The sequence below is a fragment of the Equus przewalskii genome, chromosome 5 (assembly GCF_037783145.1).
Source record: "Equus przewalskii isolate Varuska chromosome 5, EquPr2, whole genome shotgun sequence".
In the NCBI taxonomy this organism is placed as follows: Eukaryota; Metazoa; Chordata; class Mammalia; order Perissodactyla; family Equidae; genus Equus; species Equus przewalskii.
The window spans coordinates 4,171,018-4,188,988 of record NC_091835.1 but is presented as its reverse complement, the minus strand read 5'-3'; the positions used below and the strand labels follow the sequence as shown (position 1 = coordinate 4,188,988).

At 36.1% G+C, this 17,971-nt stretch overlaps 1 protein-coding gene across 7 annotated transcripts in view; it reads right to left on the bottom strand.

The window, feature by feature from the left end:
- The window catches only part of SPAG16 (sperm associated antigen 16), a 1,020,255-nt gene that overhangs the window by 419,735 nt on the left and 582,549 nt on the right, over nt 1-17,971 (bottom strand). For all 7 annotated transcript variants that reach the window (XM_070618199.1, XM_070618198.1, XM_070618200.1 and 4 more), the window contains one exon: nt 4,541-4,726. In XM_070618199.1, the coding sequence (XP_070474300.1) occupies nt 4,541-4,726 (186 nt within the window). The remainder of the gene's footprint in view (nt 1-4,540; nt 4,727-17,971) is intronic.

Below are 17,971 nucleotides of genomic sequence, written 5' to 3'. Positions count from 1 at the left end.
CACGGTCTGCTTTCCAAATATCAGAGTGACTAAGTGGTATAGCCTCTCAGCCAAATACTCAGCTATCTTGGAAGAAAAGCAACTAGGAGTCGTTCAAAATACCCTCATATTATAAATTGCAGATGCATTGCATATTCTCTGATTGATTCAAAATTGCTGTGTTTTTAAATTACTTGTAATCTCATTGAAGGCGGTAATGAGGTCTTAGAATTTTTTGCCTGTAACACAGTCTAACACTGTTAAGTCATTTCTTAAATACTTATTGGTAATCTTGAGCTCTAAAGAAATACATGTTTTTATAGCTGACTGAGATCTTTTCTGATTTTCCTATCCCATTTTAATCACTTTATAGATTCATGTAGGATAAGACAGAACAATTAAATCATAGTTCTGATGTGGATAGGAGCAAGGAGAGCATTTCACTCATAGATACCTGTTGATTTTCTCTTTATCATTCATGCACCAAATTGCCATGTGCCAAGAATTCTCTGCTTAGGATGCAATTGTGTGTGTATGTGTGTGTGTGTGTTTCTATGTGTGTGTCTGTATGTATGTCAGTGTGCATGTGTGCCTTAAGATTGCTTCTTAATAAACATATTTGAAAATTAAGGTAGAAATCAATGATCACTAATTGAAACATATAAATTTTCACTTCATATAAATATCATTCAGAAGATCATCTAAGTACTACTGTCACTTATTCATAGAGACCTTGCAGAAAAAAAGGAAAGATAACAGATTGTAAGATCTAATGGATTGTAAAATATAGAAGATTGCGAACAGTTGGTTAACAATAAAATGAAATACTAAACTATACTAAAGAGCTTGAATATACTAAAGAGCTTTATAACAATTTATAAAACTCTGCTTAACCTAATAAAAAAGAAAAATCTGCTTTCACCTAAAAAAAGAAACCTTGTAAAGTGTCAGCACATCCAGAGTAAGAGTGCCACATATGCTGTTTAGAGATTCTTACTAGCTGTTAGTTAATGTGGCTCTTGATGTGGGTTTTTTACATTAATTTTGATTCTCAGTCATCCAACTTTCTGGCGAGGAGCTAATTGCATGGTCTTGGCGGGTAACGCCCAATTGAGGAACAGTTGCAGGACGAGGGATATGACATCAACTAAAGGATATTCAAGCTGAGCCAGGGGCTCAAAGGGAAGAGCAGCCTGTCAAAGAGAAGAGTATACTCTAAACTCCTTCTCTGGTGAACAGTAAGTCTATCAACGTAAGGTTTTTGTTTTTTTTTTTTGTTTAGAACTATATGGCATCAGGATAAGAGTATATGACCCAGCATACTCCACTTCTACCACTATCTTACCAAAGCAAATAACCTTTCCCCTTAAATCATTAAGCCAGATCCAATAACCTATGAAATTTTAAAGCAGAACGCTAGTTTAGACATATCTACAAAGTATTGATCTATGAGTAATCGTAAATTACAGCTCAGTGCTTTGGATATGACTCTGACAGATGTGTCAAGAGCCACAATAGAAACAATCAATTTCTCCCTTATTTGTCAATATTTGTCCACTATCTCAACTTCAAAACTGGCACAATTGTTTGTCTTTGCTGATGAAGGTGAGCTCTGGACATTGAGGGAAAATGTGAGATGCAAATACTTTTGGTATAAGTCAGAGCAATTTTGATCTGCTGTACCACCGTCTACTGGGCATCAACTGGAAGACAGTATTTAGATATCAAGAGCAGGGAGAAAAGTCAAAGCGTTTGAAATTATTCTAAGTAGGGCTGAGTTTACTGGGAATCAGTTTTTTAACTACAGTTTAGTTTAAACATTCTGAATTATTAAGACATTTGAAGATACATTAAATTTTAGAGGGGGCTGTGACCAATAGAAGAATGTGCTCTTCTCTTAGGATGCTCATCTAACCCAAAGGTGATAAAAATTAAGATTAGATACTGGTGTTAAATTTTTAGTTATTTAAGATGAATAAGTCCTACAGATCTACTGTATAATATACAGTATCTATAGTTAACAACACTGTATTCTATACTTAAAAATTTTCTAAGAGGTTAGATCTTATATTAAGTGTTCTTATCACAAATAATAATAATAAATAACAAGGGTAGGGGGGAACTTTTGGAGGTGATGGATATGTTTATGTAATAGAATGGTAATGGTTTAATGGGTGTATACTTATCCTCAAACTCATCAAGTTATATACATTAAATATGTATAGTTTTTTGTATGTCAATCATACTTCAATAGAGTGATTTTTGAAAATTCCAGTAAGTTATTATAATAAATATTTATGAAGTCAGGCTGCATAATACAGACACATAATAAAATTAAGAATTACAGGGGGCCAGCCAGGTTGCATAGTGATTAGGTTCATGTGCTCTGCTTTGGTGGCCTGGGGTTCTTGGGTTCAGATCCTGGGGCGTGGACCTGCACGCCGTTCATCAGGCCATGCTGAGGTGGTGTCCCACATACAAAAATAGGGGAAGACTGGCAAGGATTTTAGCTCAGTGACAACCTTGCTCAAACAGAAAGAGGAAGACTGGCAACAGATGTTAGCTCAGGGACAATCTTCCTCACCAAAAAAAAAAGGAAAAATAATTAAGAAATACATATGATTGATTATTCCAGAAAAACAAATGGTGCCCACTCAAGAATTAAAACATATCTTAAATTGTACTATTCTGGATACAAACTGGTTTAAAATGTATTATTCAGAGCCATGTTTTCTCATACAGAGTACGTTAAACATTATTTAGCTGTATCTTCATAACTCAGGTGGATTATGGTATTTACCCACTAATGCCCTGTATCTGTCGAGGTCCAGTCAGGAGACAGAACCTATCATTTTAACAGTAACAATTCATTATACTATGGGATTGTTAGCTATGCATAAAGTTAACCAGATGACTAAACAGGGAAAAAGAGAACTTGAAAGTATCATGGAGAAAGCCACTGCAGGAAAGAGCTACCACCCATAGGACTGAGGGAACAAAGGGAATAAGGTGGAATTATTGAAACTTAGAACCTTTAAGAGGGGTGGCTGCAGAACTGAAACTCAGCCCGTGAGGAGGGAGCACTTGTCTGCTGGTATTGGTGTTCCTCAGCTTGGAAAAATGGCCAAGCAGAGCTGGGAACACGCACCGCTGAGAAAGGGGCACCTGTTTGTCCAGCTAATGTCTTTGATGATGGCACGATGCAGCTGTTTCTGTAAGTGTTGGAGAAACTGCCAACTGGAGTCAGCTGCTGTGATGAGAACAAACTGCTGTAGCTGAGGTGAAGTGTTCTAGGGTGAGGCTCGTAGAAATGCAAGTCCAGAAGAAGCCCATGGAAGGAGACAGGAAGAAGCTAGTCCCTTCTTCCTCCTCCAGCCTTGCAGTCACCTACAAGCACACCCTATTGCCAAAGCCTAACAGAGAGCCAGCTGGCAATGCAGAAAATGTGGTTTGCAAAGTTCCAGCTGTAGCATCACAAAAACAGTTATAGAATGGTGAGTTTAGTGCTGAGAGAAAACAGCATAATAAGTGGCACCTGCCTTAGGAGATAATCAACTTATGCATGGGACGGAGCACACCCTCTCGGTGAAGCCTCCCAGAAAACCTGACATTTTGCAAGCGCCTTATTTGCCTTCTCTTCTAAATATATTACTCACGATTTAGGGAAGAATGGAGAAAGTCTGTTTAAGCTACTTGTTTTACACATGACCCCAAAGCAATAGTGTCCAACCTTAAAGTGAGTCCATCTTTCTCTTACAAAATAAATTACAGTGGCTAGGGACAAGTGTTTATCTAAGTCTTTAGGAGCCAATATCAATCATATGTGGAAGCTGGGCATTGTTTCAATGATTAAAGTGATCAGAAGTCTGAATGATACTTTGTAATTTCTTAGCAGCTGAAGCAATCAGGATAGTTGATAGCTCTCTGCATCCTATCTGTATACCTAACAGGATGTGATATTCATCCAAAAGTACACGGATGACAGGTATTTTTACACTATAAACATAATAGATTTGTCTGTCTTAAGATCAAAACAAAAACTTCTACATCCACATGATATTGTTTATGACTTTGCATACAGTAAATTTCATTAGTTCTTACAATTTGTAAATTGCCAAGAAGCATTTAATTGAGGAAAATATTATATCAAAATTAAGCATAAAGCAAGTAATTATTTCTGTCATATTCATGTCTATTAAATTGTTAGTTTGATAACATAGAGAGATAGCAATCCTGTGGAAGGGAGAACTGAAAACCTAACTCTGTAAAATAAGAATTTTTTCTATCCTTAAAACAAACAGTTTTCCAATGAAGCAATTCTAATCTTATTACATAGGCTTGATCTTGAGACCTACATTTACAAAGGCCTCATTATATCAACAAAGATTAATGGAGTTAAAAATGGATTTCACAGAGATTATTTAAGTAGCTCTCTGCGATTTTACCAACTGACAGTTTGGGGTATTTTTTAATATTTCCCAGTGGTAGCATCGAGGAGAAAAAAATTACCCATGTATATTTGTCAACATAGAGGGTTAATAATATTTAAAGTACTCCTTACCTATTGACATCCCAGATTTTACTAGTTGTATCCAGTGAGGAAGAAGCCACAAAATCACCACAGGAGTGCCACGTGCAGGACCACACTGCATGGTTGTGTCCTTCCAAGGTCAAAATGCAGTTGCCGTTAGAGAGGTCCCATAATTTAACTGTAGTGTCACCACTTGAAGTAGCCAACTTGTTGCCACTATTTGCAAGGACATAAAAAGGTAATTTGTTAAAAAAATCAATTATAATTAATTTCTTTTTATGAATGGTATATTCTGTGAATAATTTGTGTGTGTGTATCTGAGTTATTTTTACTTTTGTTTATTTATTTATTTTTTATTTTTTGGTGAGGAAGATTTTTTCTGAGCTAAGATCTGCTGCCAATCTTCCTCTATTTTGTATGTGGGTCACTGCCACAACACGGCTTGACAAGTGGTGTAGGTCCATGCCTGGGATCCAAACCCATAAACCCCAGGCCACCGAAGTAGAGCATGCTGGAGTTGACCACTACGCCACAGGGCCAGCCCTGAGTTATTTTTACTTTTAATGGCATATCTAAATGCCTGAATGTCATTATCTTATTTGAGTCTACACAATTAGATACTTACTTGTATTGTTTAATAATTCAAGTTGAGGAGACAACCTGCCATTGCACTCTTTCTAGATTAATTCTTCCATATTCTTCTAGGTCAATTCACTAAATCATAAATTTTTTTAGCATGTGTTGTGTTGGAGCTGTGTATTAGGCTCTGTGGATGACATAGCCCCAGAATGATGAAAATTTAGATGCAGGATAAGACAATTTTGAAAACATAATACAATAAAAAATGTGGGTCAGCATTCTTCTGGTTGGATTAATTAAAAGCTCCAGGAATGCAGTTTGGATGATGGGGGAGGAAGTGTGTCAGGAACAAGGGGGCTTTTGAGCTAGATCACAAGAGGTGAAAGATCTTGAAGGGCTGGGTGGTTGGGGATGAGTCATTGGATTTTCCAGTTGGGTCATTAGTAGACATTAAAAAAAGCAGTGGCTTTCAAGTGATGGACACAAAAGCTAGTTTAAGAAATGAGTGGGTGTCAATGACATGAGCAGAAACATCTAGGTTTTTTTGGTAAAACATTAACTTCAGGAAAATTTCAATTCCATTATCTTGTCCACATCCTTCTGCATTGCATGCTCCTTCTACATGTTCTTACTAACTTTTCTCTCATTGAATATAATGAACTGGTTATTTCCCTGTGTTTTTGATGGAGAACTGTGTTTCCTCTCTCTGATTCTACAGCATTAAGCATTATGATTGAACAACTGAAGTGCTCATTAAATGTTTCCAGGTTGAATAAATACATGAATGAATGAATGAAGTTATGCTATAAATGATGAAGAAATGGCATGCAGTATTTCTAAGAGAGGGAATGGCAGGGTCAAGACCATTGTTTTGCTTGTTTGCTTTTTTTGCTTGTTTTTATGTTGAGAAAATTAAATTTTTATGTGCAGAGGAGAAACAACCACTGGAGAGGAATAGCATAAAGGTGCTGCAGGAAAGGTGGATTATAGAGTGAAGAAGTTCTCAAGGCGTAATTTACACAGAATTCAAAATATATTACAATGTACACCTGAAAGCTATATAATGTTATAAACCAACGTTACTACAATAAAATAAAATAAGTTAAAAAATTAAATAAATAAATAAAGTTACCAAACACATAAGGGAAAACAAAACATGACTGCCAGTGAGGTGATGAAATTAACAAAGACTTATACTCTGAAGGGCTCTAGTTGTGATAATTATAATGCATATAATTATAACTGTGAATGAAATGTATAAAGAAAAAGATAAAATACAAACTATCAAGCAAGAAAAGATTAAAATAAATCAGCAGATCTGAAACAAAATAGAGCATTTAGAAACTTTAAAAATCCAATTATTGAAATAAAGAAATCAGAGGATGAGTTAAATAGCAGATTAGACACAGCAAAAGACAGAGCCAGAGAACTGGAAGATAAATCTGAAAAAAAAAAAATTACCACTCCTAGAGTATAGATAGACTAGCAAATGCAAACAGTATATGTCTCAGTTGGCTTGGGCTGTTACGTGAAAATACTATAGACTTGGTGTCATAAACTACAGAAATTTCTTTTTCCCAGTTCTAGAGTCTAGAAAGTCCAAGATCAAGATGTTAGCCAATTTGATTACTGGTAAGGGCTCTTGCAGATAGCTGTCTTCTTGCTCTGTCCTCACCTGGCAGAGAGAGAGGAAGCTCTGATGTCTCTTCCTTTTCTTGTAAGGGCGTTAATCTCATCATGAGGCTCTATTCTTATGACCTCCAATAAATCTAATTATCTCCCAAAGGTCCGACCTCCTTATACCATCACATTGGGCCTTATAGCTTCAACATATGAATTTAGGGGGACACAGGCGTTCAGTCCATAACAGTATATAAGTTAAGAAATAGGGATGATAGAATAAAAAAATATATTTTTTCAATCAAAATCTCAGAAGAGAATAGTATAAAAAGATACATGCAACATTCAATGAGTTAAAGCTTGATAATTTACAGAAACTAGAAAATTTAAGACTTAGAACCACAGCTTCAGGAAGAAAAATATATACCAAGCAAAACAAATAGTGCACACAAAAAGAAATCTTCACTTAAATAAATTTCCGTCAACTGCAGAGCACCATAGGCAACAACGACAGTTAGAAGAATAATAAGAAGAAGACAAAGATGGAAAAGTATTTTTATTTATTTAGAACTTAATATGTGCTGGAAACTCGACTAAGCACATTACCTATATTTGATACTCACAATCATGCTGCAGAATGGGCACCATTATTATCTTCAAAACCCTTGAACAACATCACAGAGCTGGCAAGTGGCAGATCTGGAATTTCTTCAAAGAGCTAAGAGAAAATAATCTTACTCTAAAATCAACAAAATCTCTCTCAAAACACAGGCAAATATATCTTCAGCTAAACAAAGCAGCCCTCCCCTACAGAAACTACTAAGAATGCATTTCAAGGGGAAAAACAAAAAGATCCTAGAAGGAAGATCTAAAATGAAGGAATGGTGAACAAAGAATTTGGTAAACATGTCGGTATATCCAAATATTTACACGCATAAATAGTGCTTGAAAAAATGAAAATTAAGAAAAGGACAACAAAAATATTGACAATAATGTTCCTGTGTTGTTCAGAAGGGAAGGTAATATGCAGATAAATTTTAGACTTTATTAAGCCTGCATAGTAAAATGTCAAGGGTAGCCACTATAAGAACAGGAATACAGTATATAACTTCTAGACCAATACAAGAAAAAAGAAATAGGTAAGAATACCTAACAATTATAAACCTCTATCCAAAATACAGCAAGAAATGGAAAGGCACTAGGATAAGTTGTACAAATAGAAAAAAAAATTGAAAAATGTAGAAATTCAAGCAAAAAAACAATAAATGCAAATGGACTAAACTGGAAGTTAAAAAACAGTATTTTTCAGCTTGGCTAAAAAGGAACAAATTCTACTATATGTTGTTTACACGAGGCATGCTAAACTCCTATGGACTTAAAAAGGTTGATAGTGAAAAAAAAAAAAAAGGACGAAGAAAAGACACCCAGGCAAAAGGAAATGAAAATAAAGATGAAGTGGATACACAGTTATCCCTCAGTATCCACAAAGGATTGGTTCCAAGACCTGCACCAGACACCCAAATCTAAGGACGCTCAAGTCCCTTATATAAAATGGTGTAGTATTTACATAGAATTTACACACATCCTCCTGTATACTTTAAATCATCTCTAGATTACTTACAATACCTAATACAATGTAAATGATATGTAAATAGTTGTTATACTCTCTTGTTAAGGGAATAACGAAAAGAAAAAATAGTCTGTTCCCGTTCAGTACAGACGCAACCATTGTAGGTCTTTCCAACCGTGGCTGGTTGAATTGGTGGATGCCGAACCCACTGATACCAAGGGCTGATTATGTTAACATCAGACAAAAAAGACCTTAGGGCAAATGTGTTATTAGGGAGAGAGAGAGTCTCTACATAAAGACAAAATGTTTCATTCCTAGGAAGGTTTAAAAACTAAATTATAGAAAAATACTAAATGCATCTTAACCAATAAAAAGTAACAGTGTTAGAACCATAGAAACAAAAATAACCAACTGTGGTCAAAGTGAAAGAATTACACACCTCTCAATTTCTTTTTCTAATTCAAAATACAAATAAAGATATGGAATATTTAAGGAATAAAAATTAAAAATCTTAATGGCCATATATAAAATCCTTCACCAAATAATTAGGGACTACACATTCTTCTCAAGCACATTTATAAAAAGAGACAATAAGGTAAGCCACAAAGCACGTCTTAACAAATTTAACATAATTGTTATCTTATTTTCTCATCATATTTTCTCATCATAATTCAACTGTTACAAATGAATAACAAAATTATACATTTTTAAAACCTATATATGTGAATTTTAAAACAGTTTAAATAATTTGCATATCAAAGAAGAAATAATAGTGGATGTTTGATAATAATTAAAACAGTAAAAACACAGCATGTCAAAACTGTGAAGTGAAATCAAAATAGTATTTTGAAGACATCAATTTTTTTAACTTCTTACAATGAAAAGAAGACAGTCTCAAAATCATTCTGCTAAGCATGAGACTTTAAGTTTACAAAAAATATGCTATAAAATAATACAATGGAAGATCAATAAAGACCAAAGCAGTTCTTTGTAAAAACCAATAAAATAAATCTTTGCTAAGGCTGAAAAAAAAAGAAAAGAAAAAGGCCCCTCAAGATGACAAATCTATTAAGCCCAATAGTAAAGAGATTTTACAAAAGTATAAGGTAGTATCATTCTTTTTGTTAATTTTTTTGTTTTGGGAATTATATGTATTTTTCATAAAAAGATATTTATATTAACATGAGTTTTTTTGCAACTTACGAACAGTCCAAAAGTAAATCATATCAAATTTGTTTGGGTCAAGTCAATTTATACTTTGCAAACAATAAGCATAAGTATCAATTATCTTTAGAAATACTTTACATTTCCTATAATTTCTTTATTCCATATTTTGCATGTTCTTTATGCAAATTATGGACATTTTTCAGACTTTAGCATATTACTGAAGAAATATTACAGTTTGTTACTGTTGAAAATGACTTTAGTTTTGGGAATTAAATATATTGCAGTTCCCAAATTGACACTACTTATTTGTTTTTGTTTGTTTGTTTTTTTGCTGAAGAAGATTCACCCTGAGCTAATATCTGTGCCAATCTTCTTCTATTTTGTATGTAGGTCACCACCACAGCATGGCTGCTGGCAAGTGGTATAGCTGTGCTCCTGGGAACCAAACCTGGGCCCCTGAAGCAGAACGCATCGAACTTAACCACTAGGCCACGGGGCCAGCCCCACTAATTACTTCTTTTTAAAGTAAGGTGCTAAACTGTGCCGTGAGAGAGGGGTAGAGAAGAAAGATTCAATGCCTCTCATGTCACACAGCAGGAAGTGGAAAGTGTAGAAGCAAGGAGACGTGGCTGGCTTCTCATTCTGGCTCTGCTAGACGACCCATAGGACCTTGGACGGGCCATTTAACACTTACGTTTAACATCTCTGAAATTTTCTGTCTTTATTTGGAAATATGGATGACACATTCTGCTCAGTCTAACTTAAAGCATTGTTTTGAAGATCAAATAAGAGAATTCCTACAAGAGCACATTTTTAATTCTGGGTACTATTCAAACCTGAGATTATTTTTTAAAAAGATTCTCTTGTCATCTCTAGTTCAGTTTTTATTTGGAATTGCTTAGCCACATTTCCATAAAACGTAGAATGGAATCCAATTATGACCATTATATTATAGTCTCATCTACTTGTGTCTATCTATTCAATGAGACTATTTGAATTTGTAAAAGGACTATCAGTCACAACGTTCTCAGTTACCATGGAATATGTATGTATTATTTTACGTAGCAGAATGGTATCTAAACAAAATCTAATTAAATGAAAATATTTTGTTGCACTGTCTTTGTATCCATATAAGAAATAGTTTTGATTTCACTGAGCTCATAAAATGATTATACTAGAAAAGCTTACATTTAGAATTTAGATTACTTGAAAAATATTGACATGTTTATAATACTTTTAGTGTGCCCGGTTTGTGAGAGTCCCCCAAACATTTGAAGTTAAAAGTTGAGACAAAAGGGCTGAGAATGCTTTCATGCAAGTTACTCTAAACCCTTAGCCTTTGATACAGAGCTGCTGGCTGCATTAGGGCTGGTGGGGAGAGCACCGTGACAGAGCAGAGTAAGGTGAGCGTAAGCCCACGCGGGGAATGGTTCGGGTAGGTTTTCTGAAGTAAACGGTGCCCATGTTCAGGTGTCCTTGCCTTCATTCACAAACCATACATCCTTTTTTTGTGTAGAAAACTGGAACTAACCAGGAACCACAAACAAAGTAAACTGAGAAGGCAGCACTACACGCAAATATTACAGACCGTGGCAAAAGCAGAGAGCAGCTTTGAGAGTTCAGGAAAGAAGAGCTGCTGCCCAAATAGCTCAGAGAAGTTCAGAGAGTGTGTGATTACAGAACAAGACGGAATTCAAAGAGGAAATAAAGTAGAGAAACACAGAAAATTGAAATAAATTTTAATTATGGTCAGCAAAGCCCTAGGAATATTTGCAATAAGTTACCATTGTTTCTTGCACAAGGCCTCTAGAAGTCTCCTTTAAATTCAGTGAAAACCAGGGCGGAGAAGAGTGCAAAAGGGGAACATGCAGCACAGCCCAGAGGAGGGCAACCTCCACACTGTGGCCTTCCCTGCCTGCCTGGAAAACCAGTGCCCTTCCGTGGATGAGGGTATTGCTTGGGCCCCAGGGTCACCTCTGTCACTCGCTTGAGAAGCTTCAGTTGGATCTGCGGCTCAGCTTTTCATCTTTCACACAGGAATGGCAAGAAGCTGGCAAGTGGACCAGACTTGACCTTCAAATGTGCTTGATTTTGGCCCACATGGTATTTTATTTCTGGCTTCTTTTTTAACTGGAGCATCTCAGAAATGAAGTGACATGAACAAAATCATCTGGGGCTGAGCAGCACGTTCCCCTTTTACAGGACATGGACTTTCCACAGCCACACAGTTCCCACCATTGCCACTGTTTCACACCTTACACACCTCTCTCATTCACACTACGTGCTGGTCGGGGATTTTCAACCACTGATCTACCATCAACTTTGTAGACATAGAGACTAGGAAACACTCATTGGGTTGAACTCTATATAATAATGTTTAAATTTCCTTCTAGATGGCATCCAAGGAAGCCTGATGATGAGGATGAAGAACGTTTTGTACCAAGACCTGTGGTGTAGAAAATCGTAAGGTGCAGGTACAGTGGAGAGTAGAAATGACAGAGAAATAAGTGACCAATACTTCCTTATCATTGCACTTATTAAGCTACTCAAACTATATGAGCAAAAGGAGTACATCTGTTTTGCTTATCATTGACTCCCCTGGGCCAGGCATACAGTATTCATAGGATGTGCTATTTATTGAGTGAATGTATGAATGATATATGTAATAAAGGAGGAGAGACTCCAATTGGAATAGATCTGTGCTAATAGATTGGCATAGCCTTCATAGGTTAGGTTTGAATATATATGAAAAAGTTTATGTATAACAAGACATCTTGGTACAGAGGAAAGAAAAATAACTATAAAACTACTAACATGTCAATAGTTCTTTTTATTCTGTTTTACCCTTTGCCTTTATGTTATTTTTTAGGTTGCAGATGCAGAAGAATAGAAATTGGTAGATTATTTCATGAAACTTTATGTGGAGATCATGAATAATGGTGTTGTCCTGGAAATAAGGTAGAGATGTCCCCAGAATGCAAACTTTCAAGTATTGATTTAAATCTTTTGGATTATTTTATTATTTAGTTATTAATTATTTTATTATTTAGTTAATGATTATTTTATTATTAAGCTTTCTTATTGCATCCAGCATAATTTTGAGTATCTCTAGTATGTGTGTATGTGACACATTAAAATTGGATATTCTTGAAAAACAATCTTGGGTAATTACAATATTTTGATATATACTGATAGTTACAAAAATGTTGTTCTCAACCTTTTTTATTGTTTCTATGCATACCTTAGGCTTTTTTTTCAGGATATTAAATCTAAATTTTTTCAGCTATCTCAAGACCTCTACATTTGAAGATTTCTTTTGATCCAATATTCTAGACAGAGCACAAAGTTCAGGGTACAGGCCCTTAGAAGGACATGACTGCTCAAGGGACTGAAATGCCAGTGTGGGAGGGGGGCAGGAGATAGAATGGGAGGGGGGTGCAGGTGTAAAAGTGGAGACCTAAGAAGTAGGAAGGGCCAGACCACTCAGAGCCTTATTAGCCCTGGTGAGGTATTTGGAATTTAGCCTAAGTGCTGAAAGGTTTCAAGACACAAGAGATTCATTCATTCATTTCACAGTTGGTTACAATGCTTCAGACACTGTACTAGACAACTCGAACCAGCATCCCCCCGTGTTTCTCAAACACACCAACCATGCTCCCCTCAGGACATCTGCACACACTTCCTCTGGCACTAGGATGCCGTTCCTGCGGTTATTCCTGTGGCTTACTCCATGACTTCAGTTACGACCTTTTCCTCAACTTCACCTTCTCATGGAGGGCATCTCTGATAATTCCACTTAAAATATTGCATCCCCTCAGCTTTTTGCCTTTCTTTGTTTCCTTTCACTGTATTACTTATCACCATCTATTAAACTATAAGTCCCTTTTTTTATTCATCATCTGTCTCCTTGACAATAGAATGTAACATACATGAGGGCAGGAATTTTTTACTCACTGCTCTATCCCCAATGCCTAGCATTGTACTTAGCACACGGGGACTCTCAATGAATAGCTGTTGAATCAATGAATCAATGAATGAAACACAATCATGAATATGACATAGCCCGTAAATTGCTGTTTCTAGCGGATAATTCAAACACTACTTCTTCAGGGTTTATAAATACAAAAAAAAGTGTAAGCAAATGGATCCTATGTCCCATTTTACCACTGGACATCTTATTTAGATATTTCTTTTCTTAAAGAAGCTTTATTTCATGACATAAATTATTTCCTTCTGAATTCTGCCTGAGTTATAATACAAATAAAAGTTCAGGCTGTGTTGGAGGATATTATCATATAACCTCAGGAAAATAACATATCCCCCATCTACCTCATATCTTTTCTGGAAAGATGCAGAACATAAAAAATTCAGTGAGTAAATAATTAGCTCCCATAAACTAAGTTGCAGAAATAATGCATCTTCTATTCCTAGTGAAAAGTCAAGGTTATTGAATCTTTGGACCATCACAATAGGGGACATAGCAGAGTCGTGTTAGGGTACCAAATTCCAAGCCTGAGGTCTGAATTACACCAGCAGTCTCCTAGCGGGTCTTCCTGCTTCTCACCTTAACCCTCTACAATCTATTTTCAGCACAGAAGCTTTAAACATCCTGTTCATGTTGCGCCTCTGCTAAAAACTCTCTGATGGTTTCTCCTCTCCCAGAGTAAGAGGACCTAAAATCTTAACTGTGAAACAAGGCCCTACACGATCCACCCACCACCATCTAGTTACCACTCTGACTTTCTCCTTCTACTCTGCTTCTCTCTCTCTGCTCTAACTACACAAGGCCTTTGGACTTGCTCTTCTTTCTTCCTGGAATGTTCTTTCCCAGAAAACCAATGACTAGTTCCCTCTCCTTCCTCAGGTCTTTACAGAAAGATACCAAAGAGGCCTGTCTGAATTGCAATCTCACCTCTGACACTAGGCACCTTTCCTACTTGGCTTTTTCTGTAGTATTTTTCACTCACTAGGTATTCTGCTGATTTCTCTTGTTTGCTTTCTGTTCTCAAGCTCTCAGAATTTGTGGACTTCTGCTTTACCTAGCTCTTTCCTCTTTGGCATATCCACAGATAATGAATGCCTTTAAATTAGATTCCATAAGCTGTCTGAATTCCATTTTACAGACATATTATTTGCTGATAGTCTCAGTGCTCCCATTTTGCAGAATTTAAGTCTATCTTCTCTCTGGGCCTAGAATGTGAAGACCCGCTGTTACCCCTTCTTCTCACAACGTTCCGGGAGAGGACACGCCTCATTTTCATTCAGACCAGGACCCAGGCCTCCTTCCTATAGCTCCAATAGCAAAAGCTCTCCGTTTCCACTCCCCTGGTCTGTTTTCGGCCCTGTATTCACATGGCTTATAGGACAGAGAGGCCACTCTTTATTGGGAATGACTTTTTTGCCGTGTATACCAGAACTTTTCCACATGTGAACTTGGCCCTGCACACCACTGAGTCTGCTTACATATTGAGGCAATTTCTGTAACCCAACTTCTTCTCTAATGCTTGGGTCTCCAACCAGTTCTATGCTATAATTAGACTATTGTGTTTTTTAAGTTCATTAATTTATTCAATTCCTATTGGGTATGCACTATTTACCAGAGATACGAAGGATATGAAGGATATCAAGTACACATACTCCTCAAATTCTTTACATTCTTTCTTTGGATTAAATTATGAGAGTCAGAAGGTTGTACATTCAGAAATCACTTTTTCTACCTCGCCTTCACCACCATAGATTTCCTTTTACTGAATTACCTGTGATATTGTTCCATTGCCCTATAATAAGGAAATTTATAAGGTACAACACTACGAAAATCAGTATTATTGAAAGGTTGTTATCAAGGCTGTTGCTCTATAGATTGTATACTATACAGAGTATCATATCCTCTTAATACGGACCCAATGGTGAAATGCCCTTCGGGTCTTTCTAACAGGAATAGCTGCTGAACAGCTTAGGGGTGACTTTTCTTATTAACAATGAAAACCACACAGCTGACTAGGTCTGCTTCTTTTTGTTGACTGTTAGAATCCTTAGGCCCAATGTTGAAGCTTCCCTCTAGCAAACAAAAAAAAAATTAACATTATGTTATGGCTTTTATTAATTGATTAATGTCCATGTAGCCAACTTTTAATACAAAGGATTTAAGATAGATTACATGCCTTTTACATATTAACTTGACTCCTGGCTTCATCTTATTTTACCTTTTCTACGTTATCCTTCACTTTGATTTCCTCTCAAAAAACTTATCTTCCTATATTTGCAAGTTCTCTAAATTCCTCTGGAAAATAAATGGTATAAAATATAACTTGAAATTCACAAAATGTACTATGTGGTATGGATACAAAGGCGACTGAAATAAACTATGCCCTCAAGAACCTCATGGTCTAATAGTTTACACAAATATATAATCAGTTAATTATAATATTTTCGTAAGTGTTTTAATAGGTGACATACAGGATATAGTGACAGGACGGAGAAGGGTATAATCAATTTTCTAAGTTTGGAAGGTGGTCATGAGGCTTTAAGAAGGTGAACACATGAACAAAATCTGTCTGCATAAGCAGGTGTTCACAACGTGAAAATAGGAAAGGAGAAAGGATGAGAACTTAGCATGCGGAAATTGTGGCATATTCAGAGATTTTTAGGTATTTTGCATTTAAGAAGAAAAGCATAATGGAAAAATTAGTCATAATATAGAAATAGTCAAATAATAAAAAGCCTTTCCTACAGTCCTAAAGACTTTTACTCTGCAGGCTCTCAGGAGAGATTAAAGGGTTTTAAGAGGAGTAGGTAAGATAATCAGATATCAATTTTAGGATGATAACTCCGGGAGCATGATGAAGACCAATTTTGTTGGAGGGAAAAGAGAAAATATGTTAGAGAATTGATAGGGATTTCTATCATTGCTTTGCATTTAATTATTGAACTTAATTATTTTGAGAGCTATGCTTTTTATAATCATAGTCATTCCCAGATTTTGGTAAATGATTCTCAAGGCAAGGACTCAGCCTAACATTTGTCTTTTCCACTTTGCTGAAGGACTTCTCCAAGTCTAGATTGTAATGAATGGAGACACGTCATTTTTCCAGTGGAAAGCACCCCCGTAATGCTACTTCTCCACCTTCTTTTGACCTCTGATCTGAGTTAGTAAAAGTTCTGAATTGCAGAATTTTCCAATGTACTCTTTTCTGACTTTCTAGAGTATGTGGTAACCAAAATACACGGGCGTGATGCTGAGTTCAAGTCTTAGGAGGACTGAGGCAGGACACATATTTCATAACCTGAAGCCTCTGACTAAATGTAGAATGGAATACTTTCTCAGCAGGTTCTGCTTTGGCACCAAGAGTTGTTGCACGTAACTGCAATAAGATAAGAAGTGTAGTGAAGAACATTGCTTTTCAGAGACTTCTGAAAGTTCTAAATGAAACTGAGAAAATATTTTCCAAATAATTATTTCCTACATCCAGTCTGGAAAGTGCATTTAGAAAAAGATTTTCTTTGTATGTTTGGGAAGGAACATTAAATCCTGGGCTCAGATTTTTCATGATCCACATCTGCCAAATCCACACTGTCTAAAAGTCTGGCAATGGATACGAGCAGGATATCTCACTGGTTCCACAAGAAACGGTGCCTCCGTTTCTGCTATAAAAGAAGATGTCTTCCACAGTTGGCTTTATTATAATGACGATTAGGATACATTCAATACTATCTTGGTCTAAGTATATCGCAGAATTCTAGAATCTCAGTGCTGGAAGAGCCCTTAGATCCATCTAATCTACTCACATATCCCTCAGTTTAATTATTTCTACTGATATGCTATCCCTTCATTGCCCAGCCTCTATGTACACATCTAGTAACAGGGATCCCAGTTCATTTAGTTTTGAGTAGCTCTGTTAGAAAGTCTTCTTTTTACCAAGCTTATTTTCTTCTATATAAAACTTTCCCTCATTAAATTTAGTTATAATCATTGGCATCATTCAGAATTCACATTATCCCTCTTTCACTCAATAGCCTTCAGAGTAGAGAAGGAAAGCTGTCATGTCCTAGAAATGGCACTCCATTCATCTCTTCTCTTTATGACCCAAATATTCTTCTCCATGCTGCTTCCTTGTAGAGGGGCGTGGAGACCTAAGAAGCTGATGTCCATGCTACCTCGACTCATAACTGGTCCGTTTCTAGTGAACAGGGCATATATTTCTATTACTCTATTCCAATCTTGTATCCTGGCTCTTCAAATCTTGATCATACGTCTTTCCACACTTTAAAATATGAGATTCATTTTGCTTAATTTCTATTTCTTGAAGTATTAGATATTCTTTCCTACCCTTTCACTAATTACTTCTCATACTTCATTTTCAAACTGTTATTTTCCTTTCCATAATAGGTCTGTTTCTTCTAATAACTAGCCTCACATTCGGGTTGAAATTTTCTTGATAAGATCAGTTTGCTGCAGGACAAACAAAGCTATTTCTAATATTCTGAGCTATATTGTATTTCTACCTAGGAACCCAAATGAGCATTTC